Source organism: Anser anser, assembly GCF_964211835.1.
Source record: "Anser anser genome assembly, chromosome: 2".
Taxonomy (NCBI): domain Eukaryota; kingdom Metazoa; phylum Chordata; class Aves; order Anseriformes; family Anatidae; genus Anser; species Anser anser.
Window position 1 is genome coordinate 152,200,310 of NC_139721.1, and position 18,274 is coordinate 152,218,583.

At 38.0% G+C, this 18,274-nt stretch overlaps 1 protein-coding gene across 7 annotated transcripts in view; it reads right to left on the bottom strand.

The window, feature by feature from the left end:
- Positions 1-18,274, bottom strand: part of ZMYND11 (zinc finger MYND-type containing 11) — a 107,609-nt gene that overhangs the window by 44,929 nt on the left and 44,406 nt on the right. For 6 of the 7 annotated variants that reach the window (XM_083823691.1, XM_083823689.1, XM_083823687.1 and 3 more), the window contains 2 exons: positions 17,368-17,502; positions 17-176 (listed from right to left, as the gene is read on the bottom strand). In XM_083823691.1, coding sequence (XP_083679817.1) covers positions 17-176; positions 17,368-17,483 — 276 coding nt within the window. In that variant the 5' untranslated portion in view covers positions 17,484-17,502. The remainder of the gene's footprint in view (positions 1-16; positions 177-17,367; positions 17,503-18,274) is intronic. The other variant, XM_083823690.1, reaches the window with a different exon arrangement.

Consider the following 18,274-nt stretch of genomic DNA (forward strand, 5'->3'; position numbering starts at 1 on the left):
AAGATTTTATACTCACAATCTCATCTCCTGGCAACCAATATCCTTCTTGTTCAATACCAGCTTTTGACCCTTTACACCCCACCGTCAGGGTTTCAACAATAAGACCATCCTTGACTGCTAAACTCAGCTGACGTGTGGTTTCTTTTGGATGCATACCATGGACTCGAGACATATACCTGCACACAAAGCACAAAAGTCCTTAACTGTTAGCATTAAGTTATAAAATATATCAGCAAATAAATACTCTTCTTAAATGATGTAAAATTGCACACATTCTAAGTTTTAGGTTGTTTATAAACTCTCAATATTTATATAACTTACCCCATTATTCAAAATCATCTTTTCACCTCTTTGAAGCTATGATGTACAGGATTTTACTGCACAGTAAGTCTTCTACAGAGAAAATGATCAGACCCCAAGATTGACATGCATGTTGCTTGGACTTGTCTTCGCTAAACTTCCACCTACATTTGCACTCCTATAAATTCACTGAAACTTGAATTTCTTTAATGTTTCTATACAATGCTATATCCTGTAGCACACACATTATAGAATGAGCCTGGAAATGTGCCAATAAATCTACGACGTGACTGTGAGTACAACGCATTTATAAAGAATGTGAAATTCGTGCGTCTTGTATGAAACCCAACAGCTAGAGTTACAGCACTAGGTGTTTTTTCTCCTTTTCTTGAGACAACTACAGTGACCACACTATGATGAACTCCACTGCTGAGAACAAAACATACACAGCCTAATGTTTGTATATGCATGAGGTTCAGTTGCGAAATGTTGGCCTTTACCCAGTATAATTTGTTGCTTCTAGACCAACACAAAATATTTACTTGGAATAAACAATCTACAGCGATCTTCCCTCAAAAAAAGGCAGCCTTCCTGTTTTAAGATCATTACACTTTATACATTTTTAGCAGAATCCCAAGAACATACCTCTGAGTCACTACGCGTGGAGAAGTAAAGAGAGCTGTGATTGCACGCAATCAGCAGGTAAGTGAATTGACTGGGTCCTGACTTGGAATCAATTGGAAATATCTGTTTTGTGAACATATTTTTCTAGTCATAGCTCTCTTACAGTTACAGAGCTAGCTGAATTTCTCTCCCTTTTATGGTTTCTCTAGGTGCTCTGTATTTAACTATCTCCTAGCAAAAAAATCTGTATTTGCTTGCTTTAACACAAAGCCATCAGCTAAGTATCCTCAGTTCCATGGTTGACGATGAATTCCAGCAACCATGATTCTTTTGTGACTGTCATCACCACCATCTTCACCAAAATATAATTATTTAATATCATGAGTAAATTTAAGGAAAACGTAATTTAATGCAGTAGCATTACATGAAAAAAAATAGTTACATCAGTTCAGATTTTTTTTTTAGTAATAGGGCTGACAGGAACTGTTAATGCCTTAGAAGTTGTAAACTCACAAAAGGGGATGAAGACCTTCCTTGTGGTGAACCCTCCAATCAACCCTTCCCTTTGAGGACATGTTACTTTCTAACTTGTTCTTGGTTTGGATGCATAAACATATTTTCTAGTCCTGCATTCTCTCTCAAGCTTTTGCTCAGAACTCGTTTAGCCTATTTTTTTTTTCTCTAAAGGAAACTAAATGCATATAATCATATAGTAAATTTCTGTTTGAGCAGAAGTATATGTTTGTGTAGTAAATCACACAATAATCAGAGCAACACAGGACAATTGATAAGTTGCTGCATGGTATCAGAGGCATTTAAGTAAATGTAGCATGTTGGAGGACCTTGGGAGGTTTTTTAGTGTAAAAACCCTTGGAGGCAGATGCTACCATTTACTTCACATGCTTTCAGAATATCTGCCACAATGTGGTCCAAGTCTGGTTGGTTTGTACATGTTGCCACTACACAAAAATAAGTAATAATAAAAGAGATTAATAGATAAAGAACAACAGTGCGAGTCTGCGATCCAAGCTAATACACACGAATCTTATGCTGGCTACCAACACGGATCCCGGGCCAAGCAATGACTCAGATGCCAGGCACAGCACTTCAGCTCTGTATCATGCTGGGCAGATGCTCACCTGCCCAACCTGATCACTCTCTGCTTCTGTAGAAATCGAAACTCAACAGAAGAACCTGTTCAAGTGCTATTAAACATCACAAATGAGTTTTCCAAGGTCTCCAGATTCCAAGGAGGGTGTAAACAGACAGAGACTCAAACCTATTACTTCACTTTCAAACACTGTGCAAGTGAACACCATCAGTATGCTGAGAAATACAGCGCTGAAGCTTCCAAACTGCCTGAAATAAGGAGAAAAACTCAACTCTTTATATATTCATGTTACATGCATTTCATGCATGTGCATATACCCACCTATTTATGCAAATACACGCAAGGAGATCTTTGAAGTGAAAATTATCTTTGTCAATGTTTGCTAACTTTTGGATTTTGAGCAAATTTCCATTTTAACATTGGATTAATAACTTCCCAATCAGAACCACAGCACTCTTGTCTTCTGCAGTTTCTTCAAGTCTTTAATAGTTCCCAAAACGCAGAACATAGGTACTATCATTGTCCCCATTTTACTGATGGAAGAAAATCAGCCACTGAGCAAAGAAGTGATTTCTTACAGCTATACAGCAGGCTGGTAAAACTGTGGGAACAGAAATCCAGTCTTAACCCAGTGCCGTGGTCTCCAGAGCATCCTGCTGAAGAAACCACTTATTTTGCGTAGCAGCACCCAGAGTTGCAGGACCACAATCCAATAAACTTCTTGAATGTAAGCAATGCGTTTTGTGATATTTCTCATTTGCATTCCTGAACAGGCAGACATACAACACACACACACAAAAAAAGCCTTAAACCCACTCTAGTCAACTAAGAGGTTTAATCTGTCTGTTCTAACTGTGGCAGTGTGTGCACTAGTGACAAGGCTCTGAACCCCCAGTTTCTCAAATCCATTCTGTGTTCTCGACCACAGTGCAAGTACTGCCACCAGCCAAACATTGTCTTCATTTTCCTCAGCTATAAATGAGGAGCAATAAATCCCCAGTGGCTTTTTGTAGAGTACTTAGTCAATGTTCAGACTGTGCTGTCTGGAGATCCAAAAGGGCCATGTTTTCAATTTTTTTAAATATGATGCTATCAGCTTTCACAGCAAAGCACACACGGCTAGAGAGAGCGTTTTTACTTGGAAGGGTAGAATTGCTGTTAGAAAAGTGCTCCGCCCCTAAACCCCCAAAGAATTTTCACTTTTATTAAAACCTGCGTGGTGTACATGGAAGAGATATTCACAGACTGTAAAACAACACTGGCAGGACCTGGGTGAAATCATATCTGTTCCTTTTCAGCCAGAAGTCAGCAGCGAAACTAAGAAACTACTAAGGCACGGGATTTTAATCAGAATTTTTTTTTTTTTTTTTTTTTTTAAATAATGAAATGTGAGAAACTGTCACAAGGTATGAAACACGACGAATATAAAAACAAAGTTAAACTCTAGCCTAGAGACAGCAAACATGATGTTGGAGGTCCTAACTACCCCCATCAGACTCACAACGGGATCAGGGCAAAAACAATACTGACATGTCTTTGTGCAGAAGTGGCAGTACGAATCCCAGGAGTGCAAGTCTTCTCCTGGCACCGCATGCACTGAAGCGTGTGGCACCAAGAAGTTAAGAAACAAAGGAGAGAGATAAAGAAATTCCTGATCGCTGTTTTCAACAGGAGCTGATTAGCCTTACCGCGGAGACGGGGAGTTGAAGCAATACTGGTTTGTTATGCTCCTGCCCAGTCCTCCCTATCGCCAGGCTGGGAGGTGTAATCCAATCCCTACCCTGCTATTATGTAGCCAACCACGAGAAGTAAAGCAAATATAGCAAATATGCTTTCAGATGAGAGAACATGGGGTGGAGACAAAGTGAAATCCCCTAAATCAGCAAAGCAGCCCTAATCAGCAAGGGGGCTGAAACAACCATTTCAGAATACAATTTAACTGTGCTAATCCCTCCCCTATAAAATGAGGGCCTGTCTGAAGAGAAGAGGAGGCTTGGCCTGATAATCTGAATATTAAATTCCGAATCTCACCAAATGAGGCTGCCAGTCTGCAGGACACAGAAGCAACTGACGAATCTTCAAACTGCCGCTCAGTATTACAGTATTTACAGGTCATTTTCTTCTCTGCTCGCAAACTGGCAGAAGAAACCTCCTTGAAATTAGCATAGAAGTATCTAGCAAAATTACAATTTTTGTAATCAACTTCTGAGAGCCCGCTAGAATGTGTTTTCAATTATTGCAACACCACTTGGAAAGCAAGGGATAAGAATCTTCAGCCTGTTTGTGGTTCGTTACCACCCTTAAAGAAAGCTCCGCAACATCACCCCATTGAATGTAAATGTGCTGACCTTCAGAAACAAGCCTCTGCCAAAAGAATCAGATAAACGCACACGTGCACACAGCTAACGTACGTGCACACCTGATAGCAAAAGAGAAGTTTGAGAGGAGAACAGTGGAGGATAATTATTAATTATTTGCAGATAGTGCGTGCGTGAGTGTGAGCACTCGCCTGTACACTGAAATAGTACACAAAAATTTAATACCCAAAATACCAATTATAAAAATGTGAAACGATAATTTTTAAGCTTATTTGGGACTGCGCATAAACAGAAGTCAGGACTTTTCTTCAAAACTAGCAGCAAGAAACCATCATTTTCTTTTATTTATGTACCTTGTTCTAGTTATCACCCCGACACCTCAGACAGCCCAGAGGCTCAGCAGAGCCGGAGGCGAGGGCTGGCACTCGAGCGGTTCTCACAGGCCTTGCAGCACCCCGAACCCCGCAGTTACCTGCTGCACGCCCCACCCGAGCCGTGTCGCAACGACGGGGGAGGGCTGAGATGCAGGGAACCTGGTACGTGCCATCCCGTGGCCTCTCCTTTGCAGCACCAAACCACAGAAGCTCCATGCCGCAACCAAGTGGCAGCTGGATCTTGACACTTCCCTTCACTGATCCAAACTGGACCACAGAAGAACCCAAACCCACCTCTAATCCACCTGCCTGCTCAATGTGCAAAAGGAGACATCATAAGCGACATGGTCTGTCTGCACAGGAGCAATTCAGGCTTAGAACTCCAATCGTTTTTTTCTCAAACTAGCCAGTCTTCAGCATGCCTTTCTGTCCAAAGCCTCCATCTCATACACATGCTTTAAAACATACCTTAAAACTTGAGGGAAAGGCCTGGTTTGATCCCAGGGGTGGGGAGGCAGCAGACTCTAAAGCTGCCATCACCATGGGAGCACAACACAGACACAAAAGTAGCTGGCACTTGCAGGGGATCAGATGGAGAACTTTTTGCCTACAGCTGTCGTACAGCTCACAGCTCCTTCGCCCGGTGCCGTACAAGACACAACACGAAGCCAAACGCTGTCCCAAAGAGCTTAATATACATGGCCACAGGGCAATGCACAGGAATAGCGAACTTCGCCCTCGAAGAGCCCTCTTGAAGGCAGCTTTTGTCTCCTGAGACGCAGCAACTGGTTTACATGGGTGGCCCCTTGCCGTGGCCCAAAAAAACAAAGCTGGCAAAGGAAGGAAGGTTACCTCAGGAGGAGAGCTGGCAAGGTATTAAAAAATAAATAAAAATTCAGTTGTATGGACTCATAAAGAATTGTATTTTCAGCCATCTGAACTCATCAAACGGCAAGTACTGGAAAAATGCAAACATCTCTGTAAAAGGCCAAAGTAAAATACATATAGGAAACAGCTGCCTTACGTAAAATAACACAGCGTGACAAGTGTAGGTAGATGCTAATTTTAGTGGCAAACACTGTAATCTTGGTCTGATCAATTATCTCGATGGTGGGTGCCTCCACCCTCCGCCGTACGAAGGCAAGCAGCAGGCTGCTGGCAGCAGCTCTCCATCAGCTAAGCAACTCATCCAGGAAAAAACAGAGGTCTTGGGCTGTCCTACACAGAAATCTTATCTCCCAACTGAGATCTGATAAAATACGGCAGATCCCATTAAACTCAACAGAAACACCGCCATTTATACTACAGGTTACCTGCAGGTATATAGAAATGTTCTAGATAGAGGGACAGAGCTTAAGGAATAACACATAAAATGAAAGGAAAGAGTCAAAAATCCTTTCTGAGTTTTATACTGTGTTCCTACTTCTGGTGATATATTTTGCTTTAGATTCAGAGCATGACAGCAGTTTTACAGAGGGTTCACACACATTTTTTCAGACTTTTTTTTTAATTTGAAAGAATAGGTCACTTGGTCATACTGAAAGTAAAAACGGAAGAGATGGCTGTGACTTCTCTTAACAAATACACAGCATAAGAACTTAAAATGCTGAAGCCCAAATCTCAGGAATCCTACCAGCTATCCGAGTGGAGAGCCAGGTGAAGATTTCTGCTCTCTCTTGTGTACCTCAAGTTCTCAGCTCCGAAGTGTAGGTTGCCTGCTACACCCAGACAGAGCGCTGTGTTATAAATCAACCTTCACAACACACGGGCTAAGCATTATAGGTATTTGTGTTTCAAGATCACATATTTGAAATAGATATTCGGTCCTTGCCAGAAACTGAGAGCTGATCTGAGAGCTGAAGGCAATATAGACGCATGGAGAAAAGCAGAACTGCTTACGTTGGGAATGTAGCAGCACACTTGTGTTTTTTTTTTGGTTTTTTTTTGTTTTTTTTTTTTCCTAAACTACTTTTTGGTATGTTTACGGTTATGGATGTTTTGATTATGGATTAAATTCACTAAGATAAATACGACCAAAACATCATGTCCTTCTTCTGTACCTCCACTCCACAAAGAGACTTGCAGGTATAGGAACAGGCTGCGTTTGATTTCCACGGCACCCCACACTGCACTAGCACCCTGCATGGGCCACATGGCCATTGACAGAGATGTTGCCAGTGCAAGGAAACACTGCTTAGATTATCTACATTTTGTGTAGTCCATAATTCCAAATGGGGGACACAGAGAAACTGAACTATACAGAAATTATGAATTTTCTTTTCCTTCTGACACCAGTGCCTGCAACACCCACTTTGAAGGCACATACACTACCCAAGCAGGATGTGGGTTTTTAAAATTTCATCTCTCCTTAATATTCTAGAAATATAGCATTTGCGTGAATACAGACTGATTTTGTACAACGTTTTTTTAAAAAAAAAAAGAACACACAAACTTGATAGTGATCCAATGAAATACTGCAGTTCAGGAAAACTCAGCTCTGCCTGATGTTTCTGCTCCTGCTGCAACAAAGCTAAGGAGTAATCTTGTTTGTGCATGCTTTTAGATACCCCAGGCACCATGCAGTTTCCTATAACGTTAATCACCTGGGTCATTTCTGTCAAAAACATTGTAATTTCAATTCAAGTAATTCCTTGTTTCAGTAATTTAAATTCTCTTATACAACTTAAGATTGTGTAACCCACCAACACGAGCATGGAAAGCAAGTAATTAGGGTACTGAGCTACTCAGTCCTTATCAAAAAAAGAATAATCTCCCTTTCAAAACTACCACCACCTTCTTAAGGAGGAACTTATCTAAAAAAAGGGCTCTGCTCCAACTTTTCCGACCCAAAAAACTGCTTGTATGTGATACGCTGGTAGTGTACACACACGTGCGCACTGAGCGCCACCAGCAAGGAGGAGCACCAACCAGTCCGTGGCGTTGCGTAAATATGTACAACTGCTCGTGTACACGCGGTCACAGCGCCAGCCAGCACTTTCCTGGGGAAGTACTGCAGAGACAAACAAATAATGCATGACTCAGAATACAACATCCTGGCTGATACCTTGCAGATGAAATATTTAGTCAGCTCATATTGAGCGTCTCAATTCAAAACACACTTAAAAAATACACATTCAAGTGCTTTTGTGATTCGGTTTTTCAGAGTTTTCTATCTAATTTAATTTCCATTCTTATCTGAGTTTCAAACACATCACACTGTCACACAAATGTTCACATAATTACCAGCTAGGGAACAGCACAACAGCTGGAAAAGCCATCAGGGCAGGCCTGCTGCTTTTGGTGATGATATTGTTTGTATGAATGGAAATATGAAACTGCAGCCTAAAATAGTTGGTATGAGGAGTGCTCTGGAGATCACTCTCTCCCCACTGATTACAGAGAAAGGCTTGATGAGCACTTTAGACCAGATAACAACCTGTTAAATAGCCATATCGCACTCATTTTTATCTTTCATTTCTAACAGAAAACCGCATTTATTTACAGCAAAAAAAAAAAAGCTAGAAGTTTCCCTTTTAAATATTATAAAGATGTTATGATTCAAGCAAAAATCAATACTGCCTGTGACATAAAAAGGAAATTGGCTTTCTTTTAGTAATTAGAAATTAAGATAGTCTGTTAAGTATTCTTCTGTGTAAGCTTGCACAACTTCAACAGGAATACTAACAGAAGCATGGAGTACGTCAAATATTGTGTATAAATGAAAGCGGAGATGGTGATTTTCAGGTCAGAAATACTTCTACCACTTTCCTTCTGAATAGCTACACTGGAATTAATAGTTTGCATGTATTATCCAGGAAAACTGTTAAACATCGAATATTACAATTTTCATAGCAGCATGCACAGTAAATAAAGTTTAAATGAGTTTGCAGTCACTGGCAAGCATCAAACATGGAGTATCATTGTTGTTAATAACCATATGATTGAGCTGTTAAAACGAATCATTTTATTTCTGCTCAGACCAGAGATGACTTCACCTACTGACCCAATGAAGAACACTGACCTTCGAAATAAAAAAAGAAAACTATCCGTCCACCATCTGCTTCACTGGGTCAGTCAATTTTTTTATGTCTTTATTTAAACACCTTAACTAATGTAATTAAAATAAAATCACAAATTCAAGAAATGGTGTCTATCGAGGGAAGAGCTTGATGGGAAACAGTAATTATTAACATGTATTATAAACTCAAGATGGTATTTTAACCAAAGCTCCTAATTCAGCAATTTTAATTTTCCTACTACCCAGAGCAAACGTAGCTATGCTCTTCACAGCCTTTATCCAAGACAAGTTTACAATTTTTTCCTGTCATCCCTGCTTCCACCCTCCTTAAGTCAAAAACATCTAAAAGCAGATCTTAAACTGGACCATCGCTACCACTAACATTAATGTCACATACCATCCAAACCAGAAAATCATGATGAACTCACAAGCAAAATTAAGACTAAACCAATATTAACAAAGAGATAAAAGCTTTATGACCACTGTAGCTATCTACAGGTAACAAGGGTGAAATATAATGAAAATCTCCCATTGTGAACATTCCTTGTGCAACTACTGAAAGTTCGTCATTCCTTTTTAAGGGTCTTACAAAATATGTTTTACTTAGTTCCTCACTTCTCTTCAGTGTTTTTGTGAATCTGGATGTTAAAATTCCTTATTAGCTTCCTGAATATTACCTCAATGGTCACCCTACGTACAAATTTACAAGTAAAACTGTGTATCAGTTATGATGCAAAAGATGGTTACATTCCCTGTATATATGCAGTTTTGACAGTTCTCTTTCTTACTTCATAGTATCTATCTGGACATTTTGAAGATTTCTGAAAATTTCAACCTGAATGTATAATTTAACTTCAATGCAAAACCACTAATATAAAAAATAATATATACAGTAAGTTAAATATTTTGACGTCTTTGGTATTTCTCTGCAATGTATTGCTATGATTGTAACCGACATAATGCAGAGATTTTATATATGACAAAACTAGCAATTTTACTGAAAATTATGTTATGAAGTAGTTAAATTATCCATTTTAGATTGTTTTTTTCTTTTATAAATATAATGATTTTTAACCAACCTGATCAAAAGAGGACATACTTGTTTTTTTTTTTCTAGGATGATCTACGAGTAAAGATTTACAAGCTTTAAAACTCCAGACTTGGTGTATTCTCTTGGTTTAACGTAAGAAGTGTTATAAAAACAGAAAAACAAACAAATCCAATGTTTTCTGGCTAAAAGATGGAAGTGAAGAAGTTTATTAGGGTAAAAGAGAGAGAAGGGCAGTAAAAGAAACCCAGTAAGGGAGATTGACTTAGTGGAATCACACTGAAAGAAGTAACTTGTCTTTGACTGTAACAGAAAGCACATGAAGTATTATTTAAAACTACTTTAAAAGGTTGTTTTAAAGTAGTTTTAAGTTTAAGTTTAAAGTATTTAAAACAGAGTTTTCCATGCTGTCATCACCTGGGGATGTGTTTCTGTGTTTGTTTTCTGTAATGCACATATCTACAATCGAGCCAACCCAACACAAACTGAATTTGCTTTTCTCTGAGGTGAATACTCAAGAGACCCACAATCACTAGAAGCAGCTTTGTGGGCTGCTGAGGAAGTAGCATCACGCTGCTTAGTGTAGGACTCCACACTTTAGCTTACCCTCACATAATCAGGAATTGCTATTACACTGCATGGCACGGAAAAGACTTCACTGCACTGTTCTTCCTCCTCCTTTCTCAGCTGGTAAAATGTGAGCTTTCTGAGCACCTCCTTCAGCATTCACCTGTTCCACCACAGTACAACTGGCCACGGTTTGATTAACACATACTGGACTCTGAAAAGTTGCTCTTAATAACACTATTTGCTCCATGTGGTCGCATTTTAAACATATAGGGGGATAATGTAAAAATGTGGAAAAGGAGCCAGTAACACTGATTAGAAGTGAACTCAAGCAGCCACTGCATTTTTATGGCTAACAGGAGGATGCTTTATTTTGAACCATTGTTTTCAGATAAGCCTACTCTTCAGTAACAAAAAGGCAGGGAATGGCTTGACAAAGGATAAGAAACCACCAGAGCAGGAAAACGTATCTAAGTTTCCATTTCAGTCAAAGAAATATCAGGTGCTACAATAATTTTGCTCATGTAAAGTTAAAAAACAGGATTATCTAGTTCTAAATCCAGAGTAATCCTGCTCTCCTAATCATTCTTATGGCTTACTATTTTTGTTTATGCATGACTATTTAGTTGCAACATGCAAAATACTAGGGGGATTTAAATTCTCATCAGATGTACTATAAATAGTGACAAGTTTTTCTAACAACTTTCTGAGCTTCAAATAAGCAATACTGTAAGTATCTTGATTTTACATTTTTTTTCTTGCTATTGCATTACATATTCTTATTTATACTCTCTTATGATTATTCTCTACCTGTTCAAATTGCTCATTTTCTTATTTATACTCTCTTATGATTATTCTCTACCTGTTCAAATTGCTCATTCTCATCTTTGCTCTAATCAGTGCTTCTAGAAATTGATTTCTGTTAAAGCAGACAGCCTAGAAAGAGAACAGCAGGAGAATTAAGGCAACAGAAACAGATTTATGGATGGGAGAGGCCCTTAACTTTAAATATCCTCAGGGATTGACTACCGAAATTTCATACAGTGATATTTGGAGAAGAAATCCTCCTCATAGGACTAAATGTCAAACCAAGAGGGTCACATACTCAATCTGCTAGTGACTCCACCTCAACTGAGACCAGAAAAATCTCATCATTTTAAAGTAATCTTTCATACTGAGTAATTCTTTTCTGGGATGCTATTCCATCAATGCTGATTAATGTCAGTCTGCACAAAGCTAACAAGGGACTCACAGAGACTACTGTCTGTAGGCTTAGAATCTGCTCGGTTCTCTTAGATGACCTGACTTAGCTGCACTTATATCAAATTAGAATGTAACAAAAATGAGTCCACAGCACAAATATGCAAAACTGGTTATGTCCATTCAAGGACCTGGTACTGGACATTTGTATGTCAATTAAAAAACAGATGAGAGTCTATGTACCTGTTTGTGGAAAATACATTTTTGTATCACAGATGTTGTGAAACAGCTTTCTGACTGATGAAACTTCATTTTTGCTTTAGTTTAAAATTCTCCAATTACAGCATATCAATATTATCCCAGCTAATATTCTTTCCATCAGCTTCATCCTCCCAAAAAGTTGGGATACCTCCACCCTGGGGACTACAGTCACTCTGTCTCATTCCCAAATTAAACCATTCTCAGGCTCCATTCTGGAGAAAGCCAACTTGTTCTCTCTGGGAAGAAGGCAAAGCATGGCCAAGAGGTCAGTTTGCTCCAGACAGAGAACATGGACTTAAATCACGCCAAGACTGACTCCTTCTGCCCAGGGCACTCCAGCACTGTTCCAGCATGCTATGTGTCCTCAGATGCCTTCATGCCATGCCCGATGGCAAACTACACAAGCCTCCAGCTTCAAGAATAGCGTTGCTGTGGGCTGTGTTATTTTTGGCGCTTAGAACTGAAGAACCACACACACATATAAAACAAACAAAGAATATGTCACAGCCAAAGAAACACTCTATGAGCCAAAGGCAACGCAGTGTGGTCACATCATATCTGCTCCAGATGGTGCCAGGGCATTCCCTGTCACAGTACACAAAGACAGTACAGACAGAGCCTTTACAAGAGACAGGGAGAGAAGAGAATCAACTAAATAAATCATGTATCACATCAAAGGGAGAGAGAAAAAAATATGGGGAAGGAAGTATGGAAGAAAAGAATTACACTTTGGTTCTTCACATTAGTGAAGAAGCCATAAAATGGTTTAGAAACCAGAAGGACTCTCTGTTTACAATGGCAAACTCCTATTTGTCATAATTGTCAACTGGGTATTTTAATAACATTACCTTAACGGATAATGAACTCCGAACTAATCATAAAGATCACAAAATGTTCATAAATTGCTACCGAGGACCCAATACCTTGAGAGAAAAAGGGCAAAAAAGGAATTAATAGTTAATTAAATCTTAGGAGTCCGATTACCTGTAAGGAAATTATAACCGAATCACAGAATGGCTGAGGTTGGAAGGGACCTCTGGAGATCATCTAATCCAACCCCCCTGCAAAGCAGGGTCACCCAGAGCACCTTGCGCAGGATGGCATCCAGGCGGGTTTTGAATATCTCCAGACAAAGAGACTCGACAACCTCCCTGGGCAACCTGATTTGGTGATCTGTCACCCTCAGGGTAAAGAAAATACTTCAAAAGAAACTGGAAGCCTAGAGTAGCCAAAGAAAGGGAACTTTAAAAACATATGTGTACAGAAATACTTACCAATCTGCTATGCAACTGACTGTCAATAATTTATCCTACTCATTTAAATATGCATGCCTTTTTTTTCCAGTGTATTTTAATGCATTTTATTCCATAGAATCAATTTTTGAGGTTACCCCAAATCCAAAACAGATGGAAGATAATGAGGAAAAAACTGAGAAAGTCAAAGCATAATTATCATTTTTAACACACTTTTAGGATGAACAATTTGTCAAGCTGCGCTCTTGACAGAGAATTCGTAAGATATGGGAAGCTATTTCTCTGCTAGTGTTTACAGCATAACTAATCCCAATAATACTAATCTAAATAATAGTCATATTAAGGTTAAATTATTGCAATACCAGGCCTAGAAAGAAAAACAGTCACATTTCTTGATAAATACCTTTTAGAAATTTCATTTTGTTAGTAAGTGATTTGGCAGTTTAGAAATGCCAGATATTTCTTGTAGTTAGATTTTTAAATGATTATAATTGAATGACTCAAAATAAACTATGACAATATACGCTGGGTCAGAATATTTATTTTGCGTATTGGTACAAACATGTTACCATTGCCTTCAAATGAGCTTTACCCTTAAATAAAAATGCACTGAACACACTGGACCCTATGTACCAACAGAAGAAATTACATATAAATATATTTTTAAAGTTCTTCTCAAAAGGCAGTTTGCAATTTTCGTACTAATTCCTTCAAATTTACTGCAGTTATTGCTTGTTAGCATTGGTTTTCAGTCCTTCACTTATTTTTCAATCTACGGCAGAACACTTATGTCCTATCAATGGGAAGTAATTTCCCAAGTAAAATGTACCCCTACGTAAAATCACTAAAATTGCAGAATTCCTTTCATATAATGATTTGGTGATTGTTTTGGAGACATCAAGTCTGTGCAATATGGTCTCTTTCCTACCAATCCTTTTATTTAAGTTTTTATATAATACTCCAATTATTAGTGTCATCTTCTTGCCATTTTTTCCACACGTATTTTTAATTCCTTCAAAAACAGATACATTTTTCTGTTTCTAAATACTGCTCTGTATGCAGTGAACTTATCAAAATAATCGCCAACAGTTCAATAAGCTTAATAATGAATTGCTTAAAGGCTCTAACTTGTATTTTGAAATTTTCCAAGTGAAAACTCTTTCCTCAATGTAAGACAGTTTTCAATCAGCTACTAATCATGCATTTTTCTATTCTTGCTTTTCCCCCTCATCAATTTAAATAGCAAAGCGTACTTGATTTAGTTGACTTTTAATTAAAGGGCCTCTTTCCTTATAGGTTTTTCTGACAATATCAGAAGTACCTTCTAGTGCTCTTGGCTCCTCCTACACCATCCTCCTACTCTTATGTTCTCTACAGAAAATGAGTGTCTAATTCTATAGATTTTTCTTGCCTCCTTCCCATTACCAGTATCTTAGGGAAGTCTTTCTTTACCCCAGGTATTTTTTAATAATTATATAAAGTACACAGGTTACATTTTACATGATTTTAATGTGTTACATGGATTCATCTTTTTTTTATACTGTGTTGAAACAGTTTGTTATCTATAAACCATGAATCTTCTTTTTACACTACCAGCATTTCTTCCTTGATCATAAGAAGTAAATGCTGTCTAATATGTACAGTGGCATACTTCTATTCAGCACTAGAAGGCCAGGAGAAGCAAGAATTAAATGAAATAAACTTTTAAAAATAGGAAGAGAGAGAGAGACCCATGCTGAGTTTCCAGTTAGAAGAAAAGACAATTAATAGATATGCCTAAAAGTAGCGAACTATCTGATGAAGAAACCAGCAGCATGGATTATGGTCTAATGGTATTTGGACTAGCAAGTCACTAAATATACAGGAGAACCTGTCTCCAGCAACAAATAAAAAAACCCAAACCACCACAAGCAAACAGCAAAATTAAATTATGAATCATCTGTTCAGCTTGTAAACTGCTATATGATATGGTAGGAGGCCTGTCACTTACCTTAAATATGTAATCAAAACCAAACCAAAACAAAACAAAAGACATTGATTTATCTCTGAAGGAATGGCAATTTTACTTGACCAAATGATCCTTGAGCCTGGAAGAATACATCAGTTTCTCAGTTCTAATCAGAAGAGATATTCTGATACCCCACTAATTTCAGAACTTTATTTTGAATATTATGTGATATGCATTCTCATTTTCTAACTCATCTGTGTTTCTCCATCAACAACTAGAAGTCGAAAGCAACTCAAAGACCTCTGTCTTTTCCTACCTTGTCAAATGTTATCTCCTTTAAAATATCACATAATCGAAACTAAATAACTTCTGTCACTGATGTGCATGTAGAGCATTTACAGTGTCCTAGCATGTTTTAGATAACTCTTTACTGTTAACACCTTGCACCAGAGAGACAACAAACCATTTCGAACTTCTTAATGATCTTCCAAACTTTTATAATATTCATCTTTCTCAAAGTACTACAGCTGCTTGTATCTCTGTTTAGTCATTTAAGGTATTTTTCTTCTGATTACAGATGAGTCATACAACCTGGATCGAGACTGTTTAAAAAAACCATCAAGCTACCCTTCAGTTACTAAGAGCAGTACCCCTTTTTCTAATTTTTAATTACTTGTTTTCTCAACCTTGTAATGATAGGATTTCTCTTCCCTAACTTCACCCAGCTAAATGTTACTTGCACCATCTTAAAATAGGCATCTTTTATAAGAGTGGGATGAATCCCTCGCCAGACGTGCCTGTCTCTCTTTATTACATAGGAAAAAACATAAACAGCTACCAAATTCAGCTAATATATGGCCTGGAGCGAGTCATTTGAAACGTTAAAATGGAAAGTGTATAGCATTAGTTTACCTACTTATCTCCTTGTAGACATGATGCTAATATACATAATGTTTTACAGCATTCAGAAGCTCAAGTGCAAGCTCAAAAATGAAATTTCCTAAAATACAATCTCCCTCTTAAGCCTGCCTGGAATTCTCTAGGAAGGTACTTTTTGGTTTAATAGTGCATTTATTTTTGTTTTAAGAGCCAAGTACATACTAATTCACTTGGTACATCATCTTTTTCCTTTTTCCTGTTTATTATTTGCTATGCTTGGACAACCTAAACTGTTCCACTTCTACTTATTAAGCCAGTTTTGCCTGTCACTTCCACCCCACAGACTCCAAACTGTGTCAGCGGACCATATTATACTGATTTTCACTTCATTAGTCACCTGCACTGTTTATATCTCTCCCCTTTGGTGGTCTCTGCCCTCACTATCAGTTCACATCGGTTCTAGCAACTGAAGAGCTGCCAACTGGTTAGTTTTGCTCTTTTAAATTATTCATATTGATTACTTGGACGAATGTGATGTGCATGTTGGCCTGGAAATGCAGACAAAGCAGAGAGGCACAAAACCTTCAGCTTTTATTAGAGTGAGTAGTACAAGTTATTCAAAAAGCTATTTTAATATGTTAGACCTTTTTGAACACTGCAAGCTCAACAGAATAAACAATAAATATTTCTCTGTATATATAGCACCTACTACATCATGAAGAATACTTTAATATTAACAATAGTATTAACTATAGATATAATACACCCATGTCTTCTTTAATAGCATCCTATGTCCATCTCAACTAATATGGCTTGTGCAACCAAGCAGTTTGACTTCCTATTTATCTTTGTTTTCCAGAAATGAGTTCTCCACTGCTCTCAATAAGTTCTTCTCCCAGTGTGTAACTCATGTCTGGGATTGTCCCGACCCAGGTGCAGCACCTTACACATAGACTGTTGAAACTCATTAGGCTCACACAGTCCCAATTTTCTAACTTATCCAGATCCCTTCGGGTGGCATCCCTTACTTATGTTGTATCAAGTGCACCACTCTGTATCAAGTACACACTTTGCTTAGTGTTACCTGCAAATCTGCTGAGGGTGCACCTGATCCCATTGTCTGTGTCGTTGATAAAGATATTAAACAGTACTGGTCCCAAGACAGACCTCTTCTCTTTTGGCCAAGCTAGCAAGTAACTCTAACACAATAAATTCAGTTCAAGTACTATAAAGATTGCATATTTCCTACAAACTCTTATACAAAACAAATACAGGGTGAACAAAATCTCATCTCAATAGATTATATCTCACTTTGGGATCTTTAGGTACTCTGTTATAATTAGTAACTCAGCAGTTCATGTAGCTTTTTCACAATCTCTCATAAAGTTTAATGTCTCTGTTTCTCAGGGCTTTTAATATCATCAAACTTTCTCCTCGTTAAGATTTTTTTTGAATGGATCACTTACTTTGTAATACGGTCAATGTTAGCAATTTGCTTCTGGTTCCGGATTATTTCTATAGCTGCCCAAAGATGCTGGATAGCCTTTGTATCTGCCTGTCGTCTCTTCGTTAAGCGTGCCATGACCTGTTTACTTGGTCAGCTGCAGCCAATAAATAAAAAAAAATACACCAAAAAGTTAATCATGAATTATGAAATGGATTACATGATCATCTTACAATAAATACAAGGAAAAAATTCTTAACAGCAATCCAATTTGTATACAGCATCATGTTTTCTTATGCTTAAAGAGCAGTAAAAAAGCAAAAAGGTAGTTTACCGGAATTCCCTCCATATCACATAATCTATACAAAAGACAAAAGGTAAGCAGTAAAAATTATCAAACCAATAGCAAATGACTTATCAAATTGGCTATGAAAAGTCACTTAGTTCACATTTCTACTCCCTATAATTTGGTAAAAAGCATAAGCATAAATCACCCTAGTCTGAGGTGTTAACAAACTCCTGCATTGCTCTAAACCCTTAAAAAGGGCCAGTGGCGCTTGACTTATATCATTCTGTGTAAGTACGAACTCTGACACAGAGAAAAAGCTGTACCCACTGTTTAGTTTACAGTATAGTTCTCAGATTTTTAATTTCAGATTTTTATCGCTTACAACAATTAAAAAAAAAAATCCAGAAAAATGCAGAAAGTAGAAGTATATTTTCATGGATGATAAATATAAAAAAAAATAGTTTGGAGCAATTCCATTTTCTGTAACATCCTAAAACCCAACAGGACCAAAGTTCTTCTGATGGCATTTAACCATCTAACCAACCCTGAATGGGAACATAATGAGCATCTGGCTTTGTTTACAAATTTTCCAAAAGCTCAAGGCAATAAGTACAGATAAGCCATAAATCGCCTACGGCTC